Source organism: Notolepis coatsorum, assembly GCF_963971535.1.
Source record: "Notolepis coatsorum genome assembly, chromosome: 17".
Classification (NCBI taxonomy): domain Eukaryota; kingdom Metazoa; phylum Chordata; class Actinopteri; order Aulopiformes; family Paralepididae; genus Notolepis; species Notolepis coatsorum.
In genome coordinates, this window is record NC_140181.1 from 111,172,731 (window position 1) to 111,200,049 (window position 27,319).

General features: G+C 48.0%; 1 protein-coding gene across 6 annotated transcripts in view; it reads right to left on the bottom strand.

Annotated features, from left to right (window-relative positions):
* Positions 1–27,319, bottom strand: part of LOC311244548 (MYND-type zinc finger-containing chromatin reader ZMYND8-like) — a 79,671-nt gene that overhangs the window by 19,754 nt on the left and 32,598 nt on the right. For all 6 annotated transcript variants that reach the window (XM_084334118.1, XM_084334119.1, XM_084334117.1 and 3 more), the window contains 10 exons: positions 23,472–23,623; positions 22,200–22,421; positions 20,097–20,210; positions 16,938–17,030; positions 16,497–16,584; positions 14,203–14,258; positions 14,033–14,110; positions 5,089–5,204; positions 2,846–3,327; positions 721–843 (listed from right to left, as the gene is read on the bottom strand). In XM_084334118.1, the coding sequence (XP_084190244.1) occupies positions 721–843; positions 2,846–3,327; positions 5,089–5,204; positions 14,033–14,110; positions 14,203–14,258; positions 16,497–16,584; positions 16,938–17,030; positions 20,097–20,210; positions 22,200–22,421; positions 23,472–23,623 (1,524 nt within the window). The remainder of the gene's footprint in view (positions 1–720; positions 844–2,845; positions 3,328–5,088; positions 5,205–14,032; positions 14,111–14,202; positions 14,259–16,496; positions 16,585–16,937; positions 17,031–20,096; positions 20,211–22,199; positions 22,422–23,471; positions 23,624–27,319) is intronic.

A 27,319-nucleotide genomic window follows, 5' to 3' on the forward strand; every position in this document is an offset into this window, starting at 1 on the left:
TTTTTTTACTCCCCATGGAGCGGGTGAGAGCGGTCACCATCTTTCTAGCTTACTTCCTAAGCACTTCATTGTAGATGTAGCTTAGCTGTTTCTGTGGCTAGAGGCCAAATTCACTATCCTCTGCAACTTATTTCTTCCTTTTATGTTCAGATTTCCATACCACATGGCCATGTTAAAAGGTTAAGCTTCCCTCCACTAGGTTCTTATAAACCGTTTCCATAATTGGCTTACTCAGGTGGAGTAAAGGTGGAGGCGTTGATTGCATGGATTTAAATGTGGTCGGTATTCTTTTATTTGCCATCTACCCTGGAGTTAGACAAGAAGATGCATACCTTTTTCTTCTCCGTGTATGCAGTAGGAGTAGGAAGACGTTGGGAACTAGGCTAATGGAGGAACCTACTTCCAGTGACTGACGCTAAGCTAAGCTAACGGTGCGCGTCTTCCTACTCCTACTGCATGCACAGAGAAGAAAAAGGTATGCATCTTCTTGTCTAACTCCAGGGTAGATGCTAATTTCCCAAAATGTTGGAGTTTTCCTTTTAAGATCGCTATCAATGTACGTGCCAAGATATTTAAAATGATCCACTTGCTCCGTTGATTATGAGAGGCTGCACTGAGAAACTGTTATGTATGACAAGTTCCCGACTACCCACAAGAAGTAATTGGGAGCATTGAAATGTGCCGTTACAGCTGCTTGTACAGAATGAAGACGGGACCGACCCAGGTTGAGGTTCAGGATGCTCCCGGTGCCAGCGGCGCGCTCCGGCTTGGGACCCGGGGTGAAGGGCTTGGGGCTGCCCGTCATGCTGCCCGCAGGACCCACCTTGGCTGAGGCGGGGGACGCTGTAGCCAATCAAGGAGAAGAAACCCCAGGTTAGTTACCTTGCTTTGTTCCCATAAACACACATCCAGACAATGCAGCTATAAGCAATTCATTACCAGTATGTGGCTTGAATGTGATACCAACCCTCATGACCCACATACTAGGGATGCACCGATATAAAGATTTGGCAGATACAGATCAAATACATTTTCTGTTATGGCTGATATATTTATATCAATATGGTCTTTATGTAGCCGGTGTGATCTTGTTGCGTTGTGTTTAGTCGATTCAACCCCTGTTAAGGGATCGCCCTGAGTGGGAGTCGAACCCCGATCTCCCACGTCGCGGGCGGCATCACAGACCACTATACCAAGAAGTGAATTCACTGCTTGCTTCCGGGTCTGGATGCCTCTGGGGAGTGAGTTTACTTGCAGTACCGCTTACCATCCACAGCCACGTCACTACTTGTACCATCGTGACTGTGGATATACTGCGGTACCTCCGTTACATTTATAAAAAAAGAAAATAGCTTCCACTGTTTTGTACATAGTGAAAGTGATGAGACGTGAAAACACCGTAAAGGGGAAAATATTAGTTTCTGCAGTCTATTTTAATGCTGTTTTGCAATTACAAAACAGACGATTATTGCAAGTAACCAAACAACACCCATGTGGCCAAAAGAAAACCACAAAAGCCTGCACAGCTAGACGGAACATAATCATTGGTTGTTCACATCTGCCCAGTTCTGCCCATTGGACCGATGAGAAACGAGAAACGAGACTAGGAGTAAGAGCACCTAACAGGAGTGGTTACCACTATGGGGTAAAGCCAAGCTAGTTGATATCTGCTGGTGCTATGTGCTATAGCAACAAGCTAACACTCAGAGCACACTGTGTCCAAGCAGCTATAGCAACAACAAGCTAACACTCAGAGCACACTGTGTCCAAGCAGCTATAGCAGCAACAAGCTAACACTCAGAGCACACTGTGTCCAAGCAGCTATAGCAGCAACAAGCTAACACTCAGAGCACACTGCGTCCAAGCAGCTATAGCAACAACAAGCTAACACTCAGAGCACACTGTGTCCAAGCAGCTATAGCAGCAACAAGCTAACACTCAGAGCACACTGTGTCCAAGCAGCTATAGCAGCAACAAGCTAACACTCAGAGCACACTGTGTCCAAGCAGCTATAGCAGCAACAAGCTAACACTCAGAGCACACTGTGTCCAAGCAGCTATAGCAGCAACAAGCTAACACTCAGAGCACACTGCACACTGTGTCCAAGCAGCTATAGCAGCAACAAGCTAACACTCAGAGCACACTGTGTCCAAGCAGCTATAGCAGCAACAAGCTAACACTCAGAGCACACTGTGTCCAAGCAGCTATAGCAGCAACAAGCTAACACTCAGAGCACACTGTGTCCAAGCAGCTATAGCAGCAACAAGCTAACACTCAGAGCACACTGTGTCCAAGCAGCTATAGCAACAAGCTAACACTCCGAGCACACTGTGTCCAAGCAGCTATAGCAGCAACAAGCTAACACTCAGAGCACACTGTGTCCAAGCAGCTATAGCAGAAACAAGCTAACACTCAGAGCACACTGTGTCCAAGCAGCTATAGCAGCAACAAGCTAACACTCAGAGCACACTGTGTCCAAGCAGCTATAGCAACAACAAGCTAACACTCAGAGCACACTGTGTCCAAGCAGCTATAGCAACAAGCTAACACTCAGAGCACACTGTGGCCAAGCAGCTATAGCAGCAAGCTAACACTCAGAGCACACTGTGGCCAAGCAGCTATAGCAGCAACAAGCTAACACTCAGAGCACACTGTGGCCAAGCAGCTAACATTGAACTAACTAATTGTAGTGTAGCTACTTAATAACCAGTGTAGTGTAGCTACTTAATAACCAGTGCAGCTGTAGCTACTTAATAACCAGTGTAGTGCAGCTGTAGCTACTTAATAACCAGTGTAGTGCAGCTGTAGCTACTTAATAACCAGTGTAGTGTAGTGTATTAATCACCAGTAAAGTCCATGGACTCCTCCCCGGTGCTGTAGTGGAACGGGCCGCCCCTGGGACCCCTCTCCGCCCCGTCCGGCTCCACGTCGGAGCCCGTGTGCACCGAGGAGTTGGTGCTCACGGGGGAGCGGGGCATGTCCGTCATGGAGATCCGGCGTCGGCCCATCCCGCTGGGCATGGAGCTCTTGCCCAGGTGCATCTTGGGAGACGCCGTCATGTCGAAGCTGAAGCGCAGCTTCTCGGGCCTCTCCGTCTTCACGGTGCCCGAGCCGGGCTTGGTCGGGTCCAGCAGCATCTGCAGCTGGTTGTTGGGCGTGAACGGCGTGCGGAACGGCGCGTAGTTGAAGATGCCGCACTTCTTGCGGATGTTCTCCACGTACACCTCCATCTCCTGCATGGCGCTGTTGAAGATGCTCTTCGTCTTCTTCACGGAGAAGGGGATCTCCTTGGACATCAGGTAGCAGTTGTTGATGGGAACCCAGGCCCTGGGGAGGGAAGGGGGAGATGGATGGTCAATCTATAGCGCTTTTATCCAAAGCGCTTTACAATCCTCACGCTCACACACTCACACACGGCAAGGTGCCGACCTGCTCATCAGGAGCAATGCGGGGTTAAGTGTCTTTGCTCAAGGACACTTCGACAAGCTGCCCGGGAGGACCGGGAACCACCAGATTACCAGACGACCGCTCTACCTCCTGAGCTCACTGTCGCACTCCAGATAACACATGATCAGATTAGATTCAGATGTATTGTCATCATGCAGCACAAGAAGAAGTTTGGCATCCAACCAGAGCGTAAATGTAGCTGTAAAGTGCAACAGTAATATACACTGTACAGGTGATTATACTGGGTATAAAATATATAAGTGAGTACTACTGAGTAATAGTGCTAATAAGATGTACAGAGTTGTAGTATTAATATGTACAGTGATACAGGTATAAAGACATAGTAAGTCATACTGGCCAGCAGCATAACTTTAGGGCTGCACCATTTTGGGAAATAATCTAATTGCGATTTTTCTGACAGATATTGCGATTGCGATTAAATTTGCGCTTATAATAAAAAAAATTAAGCAGCCCCACAGAGGTTTATTGTAAAATGCGGCTTGCATCTGGCCTACGCACTGGGTCTGTTCGGGACACCGAGCCTGAAAATGTTTCTTTTTACCTGGGAGTCGATTCCGGTGCCCAACGGTACCTTTACTCTCCCTCTCTGAAGTCTAAACTTCACAACACACAATCTAAAACCCCTTACCTCCCTCTCCCAAACCGATCTTGTATCTCAATGGGACTTCCTGGTTAAACAAATTTAAAAAAAAAAAAGTTAAATAAAACATTTCGTTTTTTTTTTTTTTGTGATTTGATAATTGCATCATTCCAAATCGCGATTTCCATAAAAAAATCGATTAATCGTGCAGCCCTAGTAACTAGTAAGAGTAGGTAAGGGATATGTATGTATATAGGTATCTACAGGTATGTAAAAATTATTATACGCAGATGTGGATAAATATATATACGGTAAATATAAATATATGCATGGTATATACAGAATTGTTGTACATGCCATCATATGCAGGTATATAAAAAGGATTGTATGCATATATAATCAGACAGGTGGATATATATATATATATATATATATATATATATATATATATATGTAGGAGCCATATAAGTGTCAGTATTCTCTCTGGTTTATGGTGTTGTATTGTTAGTTAGTTGTACCGTCACTAAGTGGTGGGCGTGTTCACTGGGGCTTTGGTGGCGATGGTCGTATTCAACCTTTTCACTTGTGTTGACATTTTACGGAAGAACGCACGATCGCAACAGTATCAGTTTATGGATTTACGTGTGAAAAAGAATAAATAGTTTAAACGCATATTCTGGACGTGGAACTGAATTATTCTACGCTGCGTCGCAGTGTTTCTACTCCACACTACTGTTTGACAGCCTACATGTAGCCGCAACAATATAGATAGTAAATATAATAAATATGGTAGATGCAGAACAAACACCCAGCTCCACCCAGCAGCCTGGTCCCAGGGTCAGAGGTCACAGCCTGGTCCCAGGGTCAGAGGTCAGGGCTAACAGCCTGGTCCCAGGGTCAGAGGTCAGGGCTAACAGCCTGGTCCCAGGGTCAGAGGTCAGGGCTAACAGCCTGGTCCCAGGGTCAGAGGTCACAGCCTGGTCCCAGGGTCAGAGGTCAGGGCTAACAGCCTGGTCCCAGGGTCAGAGGTCAGGGCTCACCGGTCATGCTGTCCAAAGAAGCGGGCGTCCACCTGTCCGTCCTTCTCCCGCAGTGCCTTGGCTGGCCAGAAGGGGAACCCCTTCAGCTTGGCCCAGATGAGGGGGTGGGGCTGACTCTGGAAAGAGAAGGGTCAAGGGTCAAGTTTCTAGTTTCTTTATTAGTCGTCATACAAAAATACAGAATACTTTTATATGAAATGCTTTTTTCTGTTTTGTTCCCGAGAGTGTGCTAGATAAAAAATAGATAAAGTATAAAATAGAAAGTCAAAAGTACGTAAACAAGTGTAAACAAAAGTGTTCAATATACATATATACAATATACAATACAGAGTAGAAAATTTTTTTAACTGAGTTACAATACAATATACAGTACAATGCAGAAATTGTTGATGTTTACTACACCTTCACAGTTTAACACCAGCATCGATGCTCTCAACTAAAAGCCCCACAGAGGGGGAGAAAATCAAGTCAATCTATTGAATCAAACAATAAATAAAGCCAGTTGTGGCGTGACAGTGTCTCAGCAGGCAGCATCAATATCACATCCTTCAAGAGGATTTAATCAACATGTGTTAACCTACGATTTACATGACGTTTACATACTGTAACTGAGGGGTACAATTCCCTGACTGTATTACTAGATATGATACTTACTACCACTACCTTTGTACTTAATATTCGGCCACCCAGTACACGGCATAAATATATTATCATGAACACTCTCACGTAGATGAAACGGATCCAACACAAATGTACGAATTAGAAGCAGGTCTTTATTTCCTACACAGCGATGGTGTGTAGAATAAGCACTTAATCACTTAATTACATTTATGAATTGAAATAGTATGCACTTTTATGGCAAGGAGTATTCGTCGGTATATCAATAGATAATGTCCAATCTCTGAAGGCGCAGGTGGTAAATATACGACCTGGAATAGTTAAGGAATAACAGCAATGATACTTTAATGATTATAGGCTGGATACACTAGAGGGGGTTAGGAGGGGGGGGGGGGTAGAATCCAGCTGCCTCGTCCGGCCAAGGGTATCCCAGGAGAACCCACTGTAGTGCCGTTCAATGCGCCGGCGATCCTTGGACCACAGATGAAAGCAGGTGGACTCTTTGTGGGCCGGCTCTCTCCGGTCCACGGGGGAGAGATGTGGAGAGACCTCGTCTTGCAGAGCGTCTCCTCACCTTGCGTCCTCTCCAGGGGGGGGGGGTTCCAACACACGGTAGTGTCGGGGGTCTTTATCCATAGAATAATCAAAGTATCCAAAGCATAATCCGTGCCTGGGAAGGCGGGCTGTCGTCGGTAGAATAATCCGGTATACAGGTCCACTCGCTCGTCGGCTCTGGGGCTCCTCGGGTGCAGCTTCACATAGGGTCAACCACCCTGGGTAAGCAGCCAGTTCTCTGCCCGAAACGATGGGGTACTGACTACGGTAGTATTCTCACCGCACGAAGCACTATATATTAACAGACTATTATTAGCTTAATAGACTACGTCCAACTCGACGATATAGTGCCAAATATGACTATTCAAATATTAATATACACGATGTCTCAATACCGATGGTAGGCCGAACTTGGCCTTACTCCCACACGTGGCATCGCGGGGAGGCTTTACGTCTGTGACTCTATTGGAGGGTAAGAAACTGGACTGAAAAGAAAGTCCTACTTTAGTTGCGCAGTATATATACGCACTATGAACAAATAGTCCCATTAGTGGTGCGGTAGCCAAATTCCTACGCGGAACTAGGACTTGTTCGTACATGTCGAGCGGTACGTTTGAACTGGGTCTGAGGGGTATGGCAGCCTGGCACCAAGGTCTCGACCAATAGTAGAATGGAGACTATTATGGGATGTTCAGTAGGCTAGAATGGATATTCAATGCATATTGTACAAGGAATATACAAGGGATATCAGGGAATATTAGAGAATATACAAATACAATTAAATATATATATATAAATAAATATATATATTCGGTTTAATCTGGCCCTTCACAACAGCCACCCCCTGAATAGGTCCCAGACCTAATCAGTTAAACGGAGACAGATTAATCGCGTTGTCTATTTACACATAAGGGTTTGCTGTAGGGGTCAGTCAACTTCACAAAGTCATAGGGTTGTAGGGTCATGGTCATCATCGATTGTGTCTGGGAGTCGAGGCAGTTCTATGAGCCTTGCCACAGGACGGGTGTAAGTGCGACCCTGGACGAGCACTTCAGCTGCTCGGACCTTGCCGTCGGCACCGGTGATCACTTTGCTTACGCGGCCGGCCGGCCACATAGCTCTGGGCAGTGATTGATCAATAATCATGACGACTGTTCCTTCTGTCAAATTGTCTCTCTCCTTTACCCACTTCTGGCGGGTCTGTAGAGACGGTAGGTAGTGCAGTAGGAAACTGCTCCTGGCGTGATGTACATCCACATCGTATTTCTTTATAATCAGCTCTGTGACCTTGTGTCGGCTGTTCAATACGATCGGGTATTTAATGTCATCCGGTAGATTGGGGGCTCTGCGTAGGCGACCACCCACTCTGATGAGGGTGTGAGCGTCGCTCTCGGGGGCCAGGTGAATTAATCTGCTGTCGGATGGGACGGGCTTTCCTCCCTGTAGACAGGCCAATTCATCGGGGAACGAGTCTCTCTGGGCTCGCTGCAGTAGAAGCAATTCTGCTTCCTCGTAGTTAGCTGCTGACATATCAGCGGGGAACTTGCACTCCGGGTGGTACCGCAGGAATGTTCTTTGTTGTGCACTCTCTATGGACGTGCAATCGTTTATGTTAGGGTCGGTGGAGGCTACGGTGCTCAATCCACAGAACACAGACTTCTTAATTTCCACCTCCTCTGGACTTGCTTCCCTCGGGATAGGCATGGGCCACTGTCCTTCCGGGAGTCTTAGGAATGCGGGGCCGTCACTGTAGACATTGCGACGGGTGAGGTCATCCAGGGGCATCCCCCGGGTGATGACGTCAGCTGGGTTCTGTTTTGTATCAACGTAGCGCCACTCTGTTTCTCCGGTTAACTCTTCGGTTAAGTCTTGAATCTCGGTGACTCTGACTCCCACGAAGACTTTGTACTTGCATGAGTCCGATTTGATCCAGGCGAGTACCGTCGTGGAATCTGACCACAGGATTGTTCTAGACACCGGTATGGTGAGCTCACGTTGGATGAGCGTGGCTAGGTGCGCTCCGGCTAGGGCTGCGCAGAGCTCTAGACGTGGGATAGATTGTTGCTTGCGTGGGGCTATTCTCGAGCGGGCGAGGACAAATGCTGTGTAGATCTCTCCCCCCTGGTCTTGGGCCCGCAAGTAGGCTACTGATCCGTATGCGACCTCTGAGGCGTCACTGAAGACGTGTAAGTCCATTTTACATGTCTCTGGCCTCACCGTGGGTGGGAAGTAGCTTCGGCGCATATTAACGCCTGGGAGTGAGTGGAGCTCCATCTCCCACTCTCTCCAGGTGGATGCAAGGTGTGCGGGAATGGGGTCGTCCCAGCCCTGGTCCTTGTCCCACAATGCTCGTACAATCATTTTTGCCCTGGTGGTGTACGGTAGAATACATCCTAGCGGGTCATATTGTCGGGCGAGTGTTGTGTACACACTCCGTCTGGTGGTCGGCGCCGCCGCCGGCCTTCCCTGCTCCGTAGTCAGGGGCTTGTGTCTGTAGTGAAGCGAATCTGTTTTGAATCGCCACACCAATCCCAGGGTCATCTCCTGGGCTTCTCCCGGGATTGTAGCCATCCAGGTCTCGCTGCTGGCTGCCTTGTCCTCGGAGGAGAGGCTGCGCAGTACTTGCGGATCGCTGCTGGCCCACTGCCTGAGATCAAAGCCGCCTTTGATCAATGAGGCGCGGAGTTTAATCAGGAGAGCCTCGGCTTCTTCCTGGGTTGAAAGGCTTTGTAGACAGTTGTCTACGTAGAAGCTGTTCTTTACGCTGTGTCGGACCTCTTCGTCCGCTGCTGGGTCCTCTGCTACATGTTTCTGTAGTGCAAATGTCGCACAGCAGGGGCTGCACGTCGTTCCGAAGGGGAGGACTTCCCATTGGTAGATGGCTGGGTGCTCATCTCCTGGCTTCTCTCTCCATAGGAACCGTAACAGGGGCTTGTCCGCCTCTACTAATCTCACCTGCAGGAACATTCCTTTAATGTCCCCGCTGATGGCCACCTTTTCCTGGCGGAAGCGGAGTAGAACGCCGAGTAGGGAGGGGCCGAGTGTGGGACCGGGCAGTAACTCTTTATTCAGATTTTGGGATCCGATCTGGTAGCTGCAGTTAAATACTATGCGGTCTTTACCGTTGTGATGGACCTTGTGGTGGGGCACGTACCACGATTCAGTGGTCTGGTCAGCCTCTTTAATGTCCATCTTTGTGACGTGTCCCGCTGTGATGAGCTTCTCAATCTCAGCGCGGTATACACTCTCTTGGGCGGGGTTCTTGGCTAAGCGCCGCTCCGTGTTCAGCAGGTACCGTTCTATGGCGTCTGTCTTGGCGTGGAAAGTAGGCATTCCTTCTCGCCGCAGGAGTGGCGTGGCGTATCTCAACACGCCGTTGACCGGGACTCTATTGGTCCCTGTCTCGAGGAGGTGAATGGCGTAAATGTCATCTTTAGAGCGAATGTCTTTCTTTCCATTCTTAAAGGGCATTTGTTCCAAGCTCCATAGCCGCTCTACGTGTTGCAGGAGTGCGGTTTCTCCCTCTGTGACTCGGGAGTGGAGACATCTAGTGGCTGTACTTCGGTTGAGAGATTTGGCGAGCGGGCCTTGGAGAGTCCATCCCAAACGGGTCTCGACTGCTGCAGGACAGCCTCGGGGTCCGGTATGAACCCGGTCTATCGGGACAATGAGGTCTGCATGGTCGGAGCCTATCAACAGGGTCGGCATAGCATTGTCTATGAGCGGGATCGGTAACTTGCGCAGATGTGCATATTTCTCCATCAGCTTGGCGACGGGGTATGTGTACCGCGACAGTCCTATTTCTTGGCTGGTGAAAGCGTCTGCAATCTGGTACCGTCGCTCAGGCTGGCCGCTTGCTGCGATAGAGAATGAGACATTCTCGCCCTTTATCGTCTTCAAATCTCGTCTTATTGTCCGAATTGTCATTTGGGTTTCGCTTCCCCGCAGCCCTAGCTGGGCCGCAGCGGAGGCGAGCAGCAGGGTCTTCTCTGACCCGTCATCGAGGACGGCGTAAGTGTCCAGGACTTTATTCTGGTGGCTTAGTGTCACACGCACTACTTTTAGGAGTACTCGGGCTCCACTGCTGCTGGCGGGATCGATGTACATGACGCTCGCTTTGCGGCTGGATGGTGCAGGTGAAGGGCGCCGTCTGTTACTGTCGTGAAGTATGTCCAGATGGGCTCCATCGCACTTGGTGCACCTTTTCTTTAAGCGGCATTCGGCTGCCATGTGTGAGCGCGCACAGCGAAAACAGCGCTTGTTGGACTTTATCCATTGACCTGCTTCCTCCGCGTTCAGCTTGGGGAAGGAGTCACATTGCGCTAGCCAGTGTTCTTTCTCACAGTAGGGGCACACTATCTTCCACTTCTCCGTTCTGGAGGGGGTACTGTGGCTCCTGCTGCTCGGTACTGACTCCGATTGGTGCATCACAGTCACCGATCTTCTTCCATCATTTAGTCGTCTGGTTCCTTCTCTGGAACCAGGGGTGCTCCGTCCGAATGTATCTAGCCGTAGGCTGCTGACTTCTCTCGCCAGGAAGTCTGCTAGATCGAGGAGGTTCGGTTCGGGGCCATTCGGGTCTCTGTGGTCCCTCTGCCGCCTAAAGCGCTCCTGACGAGCGGGCGGCAGCTTCTCCAGGATCCTTTCCACATTTGAGTTGGCGTAAAGTTCATACTTACCCTTCTCTCTTTGCGCTCCCAACATCCCTACCAGGGACTGCACTCTGATGGACAGGTCGTCCAGTGCTCGATTGTCTATTGCTGGGGGTAAGCGGTCGATGTGTCGGATCTCCTGGATCACGTAATCCCATATGCGCCCATACCTCTGGTCCAATGCTACCAGCGCTGCTGTGTATGGGGTGGTGGAAGTCGCGTAGGCGAGCGCTATATTATGTGCGCGGGGCACCTTTAAGTGCTGCAGTAGGATGGCGTATTTGTGGCGTTCATCCAATACATCCACCAACATGGTCTCCAGACACATGCGGAGTTCTGTATACTGGGCCCGGTTCTCTTGGGTGAAGTCGGGTACCATAGGCGTGCCAATGTATGACGCTGACTGTGGATACATCGGCGAGCGTTGGGGGGGAGGCCTCCTAGGCGAGTCTCCTCCCGCTCCTTGGTATGGGCTGGTACCGGCAGTGTACCATGGCCCGCTTGTCCAGGTGCTGTTCCTCGGTGCGGGTCGTGCGTCGTGCTCACCCGTGTATAGAGTCGGGGGTCTGTAGCGCAGCTCCGCGGGAGTATAGCCTGGGCTGTACCGGACCTCCTGGTCCGGTAGAGTACTGTGCTGTCTTCGGGCGCGGTTCTCCTCCTCTTCCTCTTCGTCTTCAGTTAGGTCATCCAGTGCTTGTAGTCTCTGGTTTAGCCTCTCCACAGGATATGCTGCTCCTTCCCGGTTGCTAGGTCTCGCTTGGACCGGTGGGGGGAGGTGGTCTGTGGGGGGTATAGACCTCGTCTGTTGGTCAAGTTCAGGGTTGTTTACTCGGCTAGGGGATGCCGCCCTGGAGGTGTGTCTAGACGAGTTCCTGGAGCCTCTGGCGGAGGGAGAGGGTGTTGTCCGTCTGATCAGCTGTTCTATTAGTTGCGCTTGCTGTCTGTCGCGCTCTGCGTCCCGTAGAGCACCAGCAGCTGCTCGCTGGCTGTCTGCTCGGTCTCGGGCCACATTCTCTTCCATCTGAATGCGTCTTATTTCCAGGCGTATGTGCTCTTCTTCGCTCCGTTGCTGTATCTGCAATCGATCGCGTTCACCCTGGAGTCTATCGCGTTCAGTAGAGGCTTTCAGGCTGACGAGGAATGCCTGCTGTAGGGTCCTCTCTGCCTCGCTGGGAGAAGGCGGTTGTATAGGGGAGCCTTCCCTCGGGGTACTCCTTGTGGAGCCTTGGAGCTCTATCTCCACGGTGCTCTCCCCGTCTTCTTCCGTGCCGAGTTCTCTCTCGGTAGCGTTGTATTCCTCCCGGGACTCATCGGGGACTACTTCTTCAGTACTGGCGGGGTGTGAAGTCATGTCTGGTTCCCACTGGTCCCCACCGTGAACTTGGTCAGTTACGTTAGAACCGTAGTAGGGGCCTCTATGGTCGGGGTAGTCTGGGCGTTGGGGTTAGACATACTTTTACTTTCTAGTTTTACCGCGTTTACTGTTAGTAGAAGACTAGGTTGTTGACTGACAGCGTAAGCCTCTAAGTACTGAGGGAGCCGTCGTTCGCGCTGCGGGCGTTGGTTAGGAGGATCGTTTCGTGGAGTGTTCATCATAGGCCATTTCAATATTAATAACACTATATTAATATTACACTAATTACCATCCGGCTCGAAGGACCAATTGTAACTGAGGGGTACAATTCCCTGACTGTATTACTAGATATGATACTTACTACCACTACCTTTGTACTTAATATTCGGCCACCCAGTACACGGCATAAATATATTATCATGAACACTCTCACGTAGATGAAACGGATCCAACACAAATGTACGAATTAGAAGCAGGTCTTTATTTCCTACACAGCGATGGTGTGTAGAATAAGCACTTAATCACTTAATTACATTTATGAATTGAAATAGTATGCACTTTTATGGCAAGGAGTATTCGTCGGTATATCAATAGATAATGTCCAATCTCTGAAGGCGCAGGTGGTAAATATACGACCTGGAATAGTTAAGGAATAACAGCAATGATACTTTAATGATTATAGGCTGGATACACTAGAGGGGGTTAATCCGGTCGCTTGTAAGCCGACAGGAGTAGGAGGGGGGGGGGGGTAGAATCCAGCTGCCTCGTCCGGCCAAGGGTATCCCAGGAGAACCCACTGTAGTGCCGTTCAATGCGCCGGCGATCCTTGGACCACAGATGAAAGCAGGTGGACTCTTTGTGGGCCGGCTCTCTCCGGTCCACGGGGGAGAGATGTGGAGAGACCTCGTCTTGCAGAGCGTCTCCTCACCTTGCGTCCTCTCCAGGGGGGGGGGGTTCCAACACACGGTAGTGTCGGGGGTCTTTATCCATAGAATAATCAAAGTATCCAAAGCATAATCCGTGCCTGGGAAGGCGGGCTGTCGTCGGTAGAATAATCCGGTATACAGGTCCACTCGCTCGTCGGCTCTGGGGCTCCTCGGGTGCAGCTTCACATAGGGTCAACCACCCTGGGTAAGCAGCCAGTTCTCTGCCCGAAACGATGGGGTACTGACTACGGTAGTATTCTCACCGCACGAAGCACTATATATTAACAGACTATTATTAGCTTAATAGACTACGTCCAACTCGACGATATAGTGCCAAATATGACTATTCAAATATTAATATACACGATGTCTCAATACCGATGGTAGGCCGAACTTGGCCTTACTCCCACACGTGGCATCGCGGGAGGCTTTATGTCTGTGACTCTATTGGAGGGTAAGAAACTGGACTGAAAAGAAAGTCCTACTTTAGTTGCGCAGTATATATACGCACTATGAACAAATAGTCCCATTAGTGGTGCGGTAGCCAAATTCCTACGCGGAACTAGGACTTGTTCGTACATGTCGAGCGGTACGTTTGAACTGGGTCTGAGGGGTATGGCAGCCTGGCACCAAGGTCTCGACCAATAGTAGAATGGAGACTATTATGGGATGTTCAGTAGGCTAGAATGGATATTCAATGCATATTGTACAAGGAATATACAAGGGATATCAGGGAATATTAGAGAATATACAAATACAATTAAATATATATATATAAATAAATATATATATTCGGTTTAATCTGGCCCTTCACAACACATACTAAAGCTGAGACTTACACATGGCTCACAAAACCAGTTGTCCCTTTTTTGACACGAGGACAGGTAGCACTCTGGACACACCTCGATCTCGTTCATCTGGAACAAGCACAGACATCCGTGTCAGTCGTTGAAACAACAGTTTTGCAACTAAATGGGATCTACAGGTCTACTTGATTAAACCGCCTCACCTCATGTTCACATATCTTTACGATGACCTTCGCCGTTGCCGTTAGTTTGTGGTTACCTAGAACAAAGCCAGAATACATGTTAAAGCTGCATTATACAACAAAAATTCCATCAAGCACAATAACTTCGGGCTCTGTTTTACATTTGTTCTCTGTTCACATGTTGTGCTCTAGAAATTAGGCCATAGCCTTTCTATGGATTTGGCAGCACTGGTCATTCCTGACCAGAAGGGATTGTGTGTAGACAATCTCACTGTATTTCATCATTTGCTGTTGGGAGCGTTTTTAAATGACCTATATGAATGAACTCACTCATTCATTCACTCAGACTTAGCCACTCTGCCCCTAGTGGCGGCTCAATGGCATGGCACGTTGTGTAAGACCAGTTCAATCTATCCTTGACATCGACGCCAACATTCACCATGTGACACAGGGCACCCTACCAGAGCAAACCATCTCAACCCCCCACGGTGTGAAAGCTCCTAGTTGAGACTTGTTACAGTCGGCAGAACACCATTACACTCTTGACATTCTGAGCCGGGTTTATAGGTTAGCTAGGTATTCAATTAGCTATTGCCTATTTGTTGATCCAAGAGAGAGACAGAGACACAGAGACAGAGGCAGAGAGAGACAGAGAAGAGAGACAGAGACAGAGACAGAGAGAGAGAGCGAGACAGAGAGAGAGAGACAGACAGAGGCAGAGAGAGACAGAGAAGAGAGACAGAGACAGAGAGACAGAGAGAGAGCGAGACAGAGAGAGAGACAGACAGAGGCAGAGAGAGACAGAGAAGAGAGACAGAGACAGAGAGAGAGAGCGAGACAGAGAGCGAGAGAGACAGAGAAGAGAGACAGAGAGAGAGAGACAGAGGAGAGAGAGAGGAGAGAGAGACAGAGAAGAGAGACAGAGAGAGAGAGACAGAGGAGAGACAGAGAGAGAGACAGACAGAGGCAGAGAGAGACAGAGAAGAGAGACAGAGACAGAGAGACAGAGACAGAGAGAGAGGAGAGACAGAGAGAGAGAGACAGACAGAGGCAGAGAGAGACAGAGAAGAGAGACAGAGACAGAGAGAGAGAGCGAGACAGAGAGAGAGAGACAGAGAAGAGAGACAGAGAGAGAGAGACAGAGGAGAGAGAGAGGAGAGAGAGACAGAAAAGAGAGACAGAGAGAGAGACAGAGGAGAGACAGAGAGAGAGACAGACAGAGGCAGAGAGAGACAGAGACAGAGAGACAGAGACAGAGAGACAGAGAGAGAGAGCGAGACAGAGAGAGAGACAGAGAGAGAGAGAGACAGAGAAGAGAGACAGAGAGAGAGAGACAGAGGAGAGACAGAGGAGAGACAGAGAGACACAGAGACAGAGAAGAGAGACAGAGAGAGACAGAGTAGTGTAGTGTAGCTTGATTGATTGAATGAAAATTTTATTAACAGATTGCAGAATGGGTACAATACAGTACGGCTCAATACACACAATTGTTAAGGGGATGCAGACCAGAGAAAGACTTTCGTCTTGTTTACATCAGGGTCCCTCATTTTCAATTCATAATGAATTGTAAGTAAGGGTGCAACTAGCACTGTGCAATCCATTCTTTGTGGATCTAGCCCTATGTGTCCTTGTCTCAACTCGGCCCAGCTCTGTGATTTAGCTCTGTGATTTAGCTCTGTGATTTAGCTGTGTGATTTAGCTGTGTGATTTAGCTGTGATTTAGCTGTGATTTAGCTCTGTGATTTAGCTGTGATTTAGCTCTGTGATTTAGCTGTGATTTAGCTCTGTGATTTAGCTGTGTGATTTAGCTGTGTGATTTAGCTGTGATTTAGCTGTGATTTAGCTCTGTGATTTAGCTGTGATTTAGCTCTGTGATTTAGCTCTGTGATTTAGCTGTGTGATTTAGCTGTGATTTAGCTCTGTGATTTAGCTGTGTGATTTAGCTCTGTGATTTAGCTGTGATTTAGCTCTGTGATTTATCTCTGTGATTTAGCTGTGTGATTTAGCTCTGTGATTTAGCTCTGTGATTTAGCTCTGTGGTTTAGCTAAAGAAGCATAATGCAGGTTTAAACCACAATTCCACCGCTTGTACCATTCCATCAGGGTTCTACAGATACCGTTTAGCAGCATAGTTCCATCAAATAAATGCATGCCACTTGTGGAAAATGTCAAAAAGGAGCAGATGTGCAACTCAAGATTTAAAAGCTAGATGGGAATCTTCTATTATTTTCACATGCTCCTAAAATGTTCATTTTAAATGGCTCGTAGAAGAAATGACACCATAGAGACGATGCCCGGTGAGGTTACTAGCCTACCTCCATTATAGATGATGCAATTGTGTAAGATCCATTTCATGTCCGCCAGGAAGGCTTCAGTGCAGCCATACATTTTCTTTTTTATATTCTAGAGAGAGAGAGAGAGAGAGAGAGACAGAAAGAGAGGGGGAAAAAAGCAAGATTAACCCTTTCACTGCCACACGACAGAAGGTTAGCCCTTTACTATCACACAACCGACGGCGATGCTCCATCATTATCATCATTAGCTCCGCATCCGCGGAGCTAATTAGCATCCGCGGAGCTAATGATGCTAATGATGGAGCATCGCGGTCGGTTGTGTGATAAGTAAAGGGCTAACCTTCTGTATTGTCACAGTGAAAGGGTTAACCGGCTGTCATGTGGCAGTGAAAGGGTTAAAATGTGGAAGCATCATCTTCCAACATACGGTACAGTATATTAGTAATCACACGGTGCCGGTACCTTCTCCAGAGTACACAGGTCCATGGCGTGGAAGATGTACTCTGCATAGTCTGGGTGTTGCTCCAGAGCCACGGGCTTCTGGAAGGGTTCCGTCTGCGTGGAAAAACAAACAGAACCAATCAGAGCCGGTTAGCACAAACAAAACACGTTATTTCATTCTGTGGATAAATACTAGGGATGTTCGATGTTGGCTTTTTTACCGATACCCATCGGCGCCTGGCCAATGAAGCATGCGGAGCAGGTGCACCCCCACAATTGAACATGGGGGAGCAAACGTGTGCTTTTACACCCCCACTTTTTGATCATGTGAAAAATATGATATGTCCCTCCCCAATATATAACTGGAAACATAACTACGTAATTCTTTTTGAATTTTTTTTTATTTATCTTTTTTCCCCTCCATTTTTCCTCCGATTTTCTCCCATCCCAATGTTAGTCGTTATGCCAATTCCCAATCACCTTCCTGGTCGCTGCGCACTCACCCCCCACAGTCGGTCTGGGAGAGTGGAGGCTATCACGTGCTTCCTCCGACACACGTCCAGCCAATCAACCGCTTCTTTTCACCTGGCAGCGCGGATTCTCATTGAGAGGGCGTAGCGTGTGGAAGGATCACACTATCCCACTCAAGTCCTATCCGCGCTTAGCAGGCGCCCCGACCGAACTGTAGGAGTCGCTGTTTACAACGACCCGGACCCACCCCGCCAGCTTCTCCCACCCTCTAATACTGCCAATTGTATTAGTGTGAACGGCCAGCCAAGCTGGTGACAACGCCGGAGCTGTGAGCTGGATTCGAAACAGGCGAATCTAGCCGCTCCGGGGTTTGGTGACGAATGCAATCTCCGTTACGCCACCTGACCGCCCCTATAACTACGTAATTTCAATCAAATTAATAATATGCAATGACACTTAATAGCAAGTTTTTTAAGTTTCCAAAGATTGTGCCCCCCCCTGGCCCCCACATTTTAATGGTTTGATCCAGTGCCTCCCACGGCCCCTCCCTCCCCCAGCAGTCAGTGCGCATGCAACGCCGAGCTTTCAAACAACCCTGTATCTCTGTCCGAAACCCTCGTGCAACTGTGAGTAGCTTTGAAATGGCTCTGTGATACTTGTATAACGAGCGGTTCGGGCAGAACCAGTCCTTCATGGTCAACACAGGACGGTTGGTTTGCTATTGAGGAGCAAGTAGTGACTGTGGATTCACTCGGTGCATCACAGTCACGGAAGGGGCTAGCTACCTGGTAGATCGAAGCCCATGAGAGTTTGAATTTATTTTAGGATCCCCATTAGCTGTTGCATGACAACAACTAGTCTCCCTGGGGTCCACACAAAACATAAAACATTACATTCGACAAGACTTTTACAGAACAGTAGATACTGATTTCCGAAGTCCATTTTCCTTCAAGCATTGACTTTCATATTTTCCATAAAATACCACTTATTTTCTGATTTTCATTTCATTGGAAAGAAAATAATGATAATAATAATAATGATAATAAAATAAGAATAAAGTACTTATATGTGCATTTACAGATGCCAGCCTTCAATTCATTATTAATTGAAAATGTGGGACCTGATGTAAACAAGACGAAAGTCTTTCTCTGGTCTGCATCCCCTTAACAATTGTGTGTATTGAGCCGTACTATATTGTACCCATTCTGCAATATGTTAATAACATTTTTAATCAATCAATAACAGATTGCAGAATGGGTACAATATAGTACGGCTCAATACACACAATTGTTAAGGGGATGCAGACCAGAGAAAGACTTTGGTCTTGTTTAATACATCAGGGTCCCCCATTTTCAATTCATAATGAATTGTAAGTAAAAGTACAATAGAAATGTTTCATAATGTGCAGACTCAGGAAGGAGAGAAAGAGACCCAAGAGTTACAGGTAATGGAAATATCAGACAGTCGGCTTAAAGTGTAGGATAACATCATACTGCAATATAAACTGAGTTTTATAGTGAAAAGAGCAGCTTTATTGGTCAAGATTGAAGGCTCTATATTGCAGGAAATTGGCTTGCACGTACGGGTGTTCATTAAATTAAAAAAAAAAATCTGCCCTGGCGGGGGTCGTGCCGGACCCCCTCCCAACCACCCCTTGCCTGTCACTTAATAATCTTGCACCCTCAAAAAAGCAGCAAAAAAAAAAAAAAAATCTTGCACCCCCACTTTCAACTATAACTAGGCGGCCATATACCGATATACCGATATTGTCCAACTCTTAATTTCCGATACCGATATCAACTGATACCGATATATGCAGGCCCCCCCCCCCCCCCCCCCCAAAAATGGAATAATTTCAGGTAATTAACATTACATATCTCTTGTCGTGGAATTAACACAACATTATGCTTACTTTTGACAATAAATAAAATCAGAATTAGTTCTTACTTGCTTGCCTGGGTAAATAAAGGTTAAATAAATGTAAAACAATTCTAAAAAAGTATTCGTTTTTTTTTTATTATTATTTTTTAAACACACATATAAACAAACATGACAACACACGATAAGATACACAAGCATTAATATACAGTGTATGTATATCCAACGAAATTACCATTTATACCAATGTCTTATACAGGATATACCCCTAATACCTGTTATCTAAAAACCTACACACATATGCTCCAGCTCGAACCCCCCCCTCCCGGACCCCTCTTTGGATAGTACCTCCATTATCCCTCGCTCCTAACCAGACACTACCATTATAAGCTAGCTTTTATTCTCTCCACCACTTCTAACCACATTGACATTTTGGATTCATTGAGACCCAGAATTCTTGCTGTAGATATTTCTTGATAAATCACATCGAGATATGCAAGAAACCAAACTTTCCGGCAAATTTTTTCCGGTTGAAACCAGCGTGATGCGATCAGCTTTTTAGCTACTGTGATACCCGATAAAACCAATCTCTTTAGCTGTGGATTTACTGCAAACTCAAAAACATCATTCAATAGTAATACAGAGGGGTGTACAGGTATATTCCAAGATACGAGTTTTGATAATTGTTGGGTCACATCTTTCCAGAATGTCTTAACTGGTGCACTACCTCAAAGCGACAGTTGTGATTGGAGGATCAAGAAAAGGGGCAGGGTTTGAGATAGGTCTATTGTTATAAAATAATAATCAAAGCAGCACACTAGGACAACTGACCCCAGGCTGCTTCATCTTCTGGAGGGCGAACTTCAGCAGGTAGGAGAGCTGGTCCATGGTGAGCGTGGTCATGGCCCTGCTCTGCGTCTCGATGCACTCTGCAACTGTGGTTTTCTGGGGGGGGGGGGGGGGGGGGGGGGTCCAAAATGTTAATGAGTTAATGTTTTGTATTCATTACCGAGAAAAGGAAGCCATCAAGCAAATGGATAACAAAGCTACTCGTTAGTTTAAAGCCCCTGCATGTAGAATTTTCAACAAAATCATATCATTATGATTAATTGCGATACCGGTCATAATCACAGCAAGAGCCTTCTTCACTCCTCCTCATCCTCCCTCCACATTCTCCACACACCTTCTTGACTCCTCCTCATCCTCTCCCACACTCACAACGGAAGCCTCACTTCCTTATATGGGCAGCATCCGTTCCCCGGGTTCACACGCTGCCGGCTCTCCACTCAACACAGCTGTCACTCATCCCCTCATCAACCAGACGGTACTTCAGCTGGCAGATCCTGTTCCCTCGTCGAGGGAGTGTTAAACTACCTTCCTAAGTAAGAAGACTGAACCTAAGCCTTGCTACCTGTACTCGTTTATATTCCCTGACCTAACCTTTGTTCTCCCGTGTGCCCAGGACCTCCGCTCCAGTGTCCCTCCTACCTGGACATCCCGCTCTCACCCCCGACACAGCCCTGTGTCTACCTGCCTCGTACTGCACAAGGAGTGCACCTGTCCTAACCTCAAGAACATTCTCCTGTAATGCACAAGGAGTGCACCTGTCCTAACCTCAAGAACATTCTCCCGTACTGCACAAGGAGTGCACCCGTCCTAACCCCAAGAACATTCTCCCGTACTGCACAAGGAGTGCACCTGTCCTAATCTCAAGAACATTCTCCCGTACTGCACAAGGAGTGCACCTGTCCTAACCTCAAGAACATTCTCCCGTACTGCACAAGGAGTGCACCTGTCCTAACCTCAAGAACATTCTCCCGTACTGCACAAGGAGTGCACCTGTCCTAACCTCAAGAACATTCTCCCGTACTGCACAAGGAGTGCACCTGTACTAACCTCAAGAACATTCTCCCGTACTGCACAAGGAGTGCACCTGTACTAACCTCAAGAACATTCTTGTACCCGTCTGTCGCACATTCCATTTGTCAAACTGTCTGCTTGGGGAGAACTACATTAAAATACCCTAAAACGCTCCATTCTCTCTCCTCCTGTGTTTTGCTATTGGGCTCCGCCAAATCCCATTCTCACAATACCTCGGCAGAGTGGACAAACGAGACCATTGGCAGCCCACTTCTCACGGTTAAGCCCTCGTTTCCCCATAAACCCTGTCGCTTCCAGTCGGAAAGGAGGCGTTGACATTCGTTCCCACCCGCTGGTGGGTCCCCCTCCCCTCCCCACCCCCCCCCCCCCCTCCCCTCCCCACCCCCCCCCCCCTTTAGCTGCTGCGCTAAAGAAAAGTACGACAGGGCTCTATGGAGAAACCATGGCACTCCCCTGACTAAAAGTTGTTTCAAACAAAAAACTACTTAGGGTTATTGGTAAAGAGATTTGCACTACAACTCATACCTCATTGCACCTTACCCTAAGTTGTACCTCATCCCATTTCTGCATTGTACTGTATTGTAACTCAGTTAAAAAAAAATTTCCTACTCTGTATTGTATATTGTATATATGTATATTGAACACTTTTGTTTACACTCGTTTACGTACTTTTGACTCTCTATTTTATACTTATCTATTTTTATTTTTATCTAGCACACTCTCAGGAACAGAACAGAAAAAAGCATTTCATATAAAAGTATTCTGTATTTTTGTATGACAACTAATAAAGAAACTAAACTAAACTAAAAACGGCTGGCTGTAATTTTGCCAAATCATCATCACAGCTGTGCGTGTGAGTCTTTCACCTTTTTCCATATCTAGCTTTGGCATGGATTGATCGTTTAGATCGCTAGCATGGCTAACAAATGCAAATACATTGTAGTGTGCCCCGTTGGTCTGACCAGGATTACGTTCCCTTTGCCCCCTCGATGCGCGCGCACACTCGAGTCTGACGTGGACAGGTCTATGATGACGTCATCATCAGTGAGATACCTCGCACTCGGGACAGAACCAGTCGCCCTCGGGCTCGGCGGGCAGCTTCAGGCACTTGGCGTGGTACACCCGGGGGCACAGCTCGCAGCACAGCACCTGGCCCTCCCGGTGGCACAGCCAGCAGTAGAAGTCGTTCCTGCCGTCCTGCGGGGCCACGTCCACAGGGTCCGTGGTGAGCGCCGGCTGCTTCACGTAGTAGAAGGGCCCGTGTCGCAGCTCCGACTGAAACAAGAGACAGGGGGGCAGGCTTCAGGAAACACGCAGAAAACAAACACAAGCTGCAGGGTAAGCAGGACGCAGCGCGGAACAACGCTAGACACAAAGCGCACGTTTCTTTTTATTGACAATCTCTTTCATTTGAACCGTGTGTTACTAGTGCGTACAAACTTTTACATACAAAACCAATGTTTCTTGCTACAAGACAAATGGATTCATATCCCAAAAGGCTCCAACGAGCAGCCGTGTGCGACATCATGCATGACGACACCAACCATCACGACATCCATGGACAACACGCCACAACACTGATCAGAGTGTCCGCACGCCGCCGTGACATGGCTGGTCGAGCCGAGTGGAACCCCACGAGCAGAGAGCCTTCAGGTGTTCCTGGGACTGGTATTCATTTGGCCTCAGCTTCAGGTCACGGCTCCTCTCCGTTACAAATACCAGACCAAGACCAGCTGCACTCAGAACTACATCCTCCTCTTCCTCACAGCGCTCTCCCCTCCTCCTCTTCCTCACAGCGCTCTCCCCTCCTCCTCTTCCTCACAGCGCTCTCCCCTCCTCCTCACAGCGCTCTCCCCTCCTCTTCCTCACAGCGCTCTCCCCTACCTGTTCCTCCTCTTCCTCACAGCGCTCTCCCCTACCTGTTCCTCCTCTTCCTCACAGCGCTCTCCCCTACCTGTTCCTCCTCTTCCTCACAGCGCTCTCCCCTACCTGCTCCTCCTCTTCCTCACAGCGCTCTCCCCTACCTGCTCCTCCTCTTCCTCACAGCGCTCTCCCCTACCACTATTGCACTATTTTACTGTCTATTTTATCTTACTCTTTTTATTATTGTCTATTTAAAACTGAATCAAACCATAAACAAGGTGGCCTGTTGGGATGTTAGATCCTAATGTGAAACACTGTGATTCTATATATCTGCACTTTATGTGCTCATTTTATGCCTTATGTCTTTTTTCTGCTGTGAAGCACTTTGAGCTGCAGTCTCTGTATGAAAGGAGCTATACACATAAAGTGTATTATGATTATTATTGTTATTATTATTATTACCTGGTCTTTGTTGTTACAGTTTCCGGCTCCGGGCTTCTTCTTCCTCTTCATGGGGGAGGAGTCTGAGGGGGAGTGGCCGTTGGAGGAGTGGGAGGGGCTCGGCATCTTCCTCTTCTGGGGCGCCCGCTCAGCCGACCCTGGGGGGTCAGGGACTGGACGAGAGAGAGAGAGAGAGAGAGAGAGAGAGAGAGAGAGAGAGAGAGAGAGAGAGAGGGAGAGACAGAGACAGAGACAGAGACAGAGACAGAGACAGAGACAGAGACAGAGACAGAGACAGAGACAGAGACAGAGACAGAGACAGAGACAGAGACAGAGATAGAGATAGAGATAGAGATAGAGATAGAGATAGAGATAGATAGGAGAGAGATAGAGAGACAGAGACAGAGACAGAGAGAGAGAGAGAGAGAGAGAGAGAGAGAGAGAGAGAGAGAGAGAGAGGAGAGAGAGAGAGGGAGAGAGGGAGAGAGAGAGAGGGATAGAGAGGGAGAGAGAGAGAGAATTAAAAAAAGAGCATTCAAATTCCACAATCACCTAAAAGAAAGCGACCCAGACACACTCCACAACATAGCCCTCACCCACAGAGAGACCCTCGATAGATGCCCACTCAGCCAGATGGTTCTGGGACTCTGCTCACAAACACAAGCAGAGCCACCAGACAGAAACCACACTGGACTAAATCAAATTATAAGAAAACAAAAAGAAAACTATCTGACACATTGGAAAGAAACAACCCAAAACCAGAGCAAATTGAAATGCTATTTGGCCCTAAACAGAGAGTACACAGTGGCAGAATACCTGAGCACTGTGACTGACCCAAAACTAAGAAGATCCTTGACTAGGTACAGACTCAGCGAGCACAGCCTAGCCATTGAGAAAGGCCGCCATAGGTTCAAGTTCAAGTTCAAGTTCTTTAATAGTTGTCATACAGAAGTACAGAATACTTTCATACAAAATGCTTCTTACTGTTACGCTCCAGAGACTGTGCTAGACAAGATAGTATCAAATAACATAATAACATAATATAGCATGAATTTAGAAGAAGAAAATGAGGTCACAGTGTTCGGTATAGACATATGTACAATGTTCTGAGTTACCATATAATATACAATACACAATACTATGCAGTGTACTAATGTACAGTACTATCTAGTGCAAAGCAGAAATGGGATGAGGTACAATTTTAGGTACAATTTACAGTAAGGTGTACGAGTTGTAGTGCAATCCTTCATCCATAAATATAAAGTGTGGGGAGTGGGTGCTACAGTGTGTTTGTTTAAAGTGGGTGTGTGCTATAAAGTGTGTGGAGTGGGTGCTACAGTGTGTTTGTTTAAAGTGAGTGTGTGCGTGTGGATGTGTGTGCTATGTGCGTTTGGTGGTTGTTGTTGTGTAGTGTTCATTCATTGTTCGTTTAGCAGCCTGATGGCCTGGGGATAGAAGCTACTTCTGAGTCTTTCTGTGCTCGCCTTGAGACTCCGGTATCGCTTGCCTGACCGCAGCAGTTCAAAGAGGCAGTTGTTCGGGTGACTGGAGTCTTTAATGATTCTCTTAGCCTTGCCCTTGCAACGCTTGTAGTAAATGTTCTGGAGGGTGGGGAGCCCCCCTCCAATTGTGCGTTCGGCTGAACGTGTCACTCTTTGTAGTCTGCTTCGGTCTTTTGCAGTGCTATTCCCAAACCAGGAGGTGATGTTGCCGGTCAAGATGCTCTCTATTGTACATGAGTAGAAGTTCTTAAGGATCTTCTGGCTGACTTGGAACTTCCTTAGGCGCCTGAGGAAGTAGAGGCGTTGTCGTGCCTTCTTCACCACACTGTTAATGTGTGTGGTCCATGTCAAGTCCTCGGATATGTAGGCTCCGAGGTACTTGAAGCTGTTGACTCTCTCAACCGGTGCCCCGTCGATGCTGAGGGGGCTGTAGTCCTTGACCCCCGACCTCCTGAAGTCCACAATCATCTCCTTTGTTTTGCTGACGTTCAGGGAGAGGCTGTTTTCCTGGCACCATCCCGCCAGGACCTTGACCTCTTCCAGGTAGGCCCTCTCGTCGTTGGCAGAGATCAGGCCCACCACCACTGTGTCGTCAGCAAATTTGACGATTGTATTGCTACTCCGCTGAGCCACACAGTCGTGTGTGTACAGGGAGTAGAGGAGGGGACTCAGAACACAGCCCTGGGGGGCCCCTATGTTGAGGGTGATGGATGAGGAGGTGCAGTTGCCTGCTCTCACCACCTGGGGTCTGCCAGTCAGGAAGTCCAAGACCCACTGGCAGAGGTCATAGCCCAAGCCCAGGTCCCTGAGCTTGGCTATGAGTATGGAGGGGACTATGGTATTGAATGCCGAGCTGTAGTCGATGAATAGCATTCTCACATAGTTCCCCTGCCTCTTGTCCAGGTGTGATGCTGCTGTGTGCAGCACATGGGATATGGCGTCCTCCGTGGACCTGTTGGGGCGGTATGCAAATTGCAGGGGGTCCATGTTGATGGGGAGGGAGGAGCAGATGTAGCCCTTTACTAGCTTCTCAAAGCACTTCATGGCTATGGAGGTGAGAGCTACAGGGCGGTAGTCGTTGAGGCAAGCAGGCTTGGATTTTTTTGGGTACAGGGATAATAGTGGACTTCTTCAGGCAGGTGGGGATGACAGCCTGTTCTAAGGACAGGTTAAATATGTCAGTGAATACTGGGGCCAGTTGGTCGGCACAGACTTTTAGGACGCGGCCGGGGATGCCGTCCGGACCTGCTGCCTTCCTGATATTCACTTTTTTAAAGGTCCGCCTCACCTCATGCTCTGTTACCCTGAACACTGCGCCTCCATCAGCAGCCGACCCCCCCCCCCCCCCATTGCCGAGGCTTGTGAGCTGGTGTTGTTATTACCAGCATCAAACCTCGCATAGAAGGTATTGAGGTCGTTTGCTAAGGAGATGTCACTGTTCAGTTTGAGGGAGGCGCCTTTGTAGTCTGTCATCGTTTTGAGCCCCTGCCACATAGCTCTAGAGTCAGCTTGTTCAAACTGGAGTTCAATTTTATCCCTGTAGCGCCGTTTGGCCTCTGACACTGTCCTCCTTACGTTGTGTCGCGCCACCTTGTGGTCATTCATGTTGCCTGCCACTAGGCCGTCATTGTATGCTTTGGTGCGCTCTCTCAGAGCTTCACGGACGGATTTGTCTACCCAGGGTTTTTGATTTGGGTAAACTTTCATTTTGGTAGTGGGGATTGTTTCTTTCACCCTAGTACAAACATAGTCCAGCACTGTCTCCGTGTAGACATTAATGTTATCTGTGTCGCGGAACACATTCCAGTCTGTGTAGTGAAACACTGACCGGATCGTCTCTTCTGACGTCAGATCCCATTTCTGCACCTCTCGCGAGACTACGGGAGTACTTTTAATTCTCTGTTTGTACTTTGGTGAAAGAAAAATTGACGCGTGATCTGATTTACCAAAGCCACTATCAGAATGAGCCTTGTAGCCACCTTTAAATTGCGTGTAACAGTGATCTAGGATGTTACCGCCTCTGGTGTTGCAAGTCACATGCTGATAGAAGTCAGGCAATACCTTTCTCAGATTGGCGCTATTGAAATCTCCCAGTACTAAAATGGCGGCGTTAACGTTAGCCACTTGTATTCTATTTACCTCGTCGTGTAGTCTGGAGAGCGCAACCTTGTTGCTGGCTTGCGGTGGAATATACACTCCGATCAGGACGATCGCCATTAACTCCCTCGGGAGGAAGAAAGGACGACACTTGATGGTTATATATTCCAGTTCTGGGGAGCAGTGGTTGGATAATTCCTTCACGTTCGTTGGATCGCTCCAATTTTTGTTAAACATGAAGGCAATACCTCCTCCACGTTGTTTACCGGA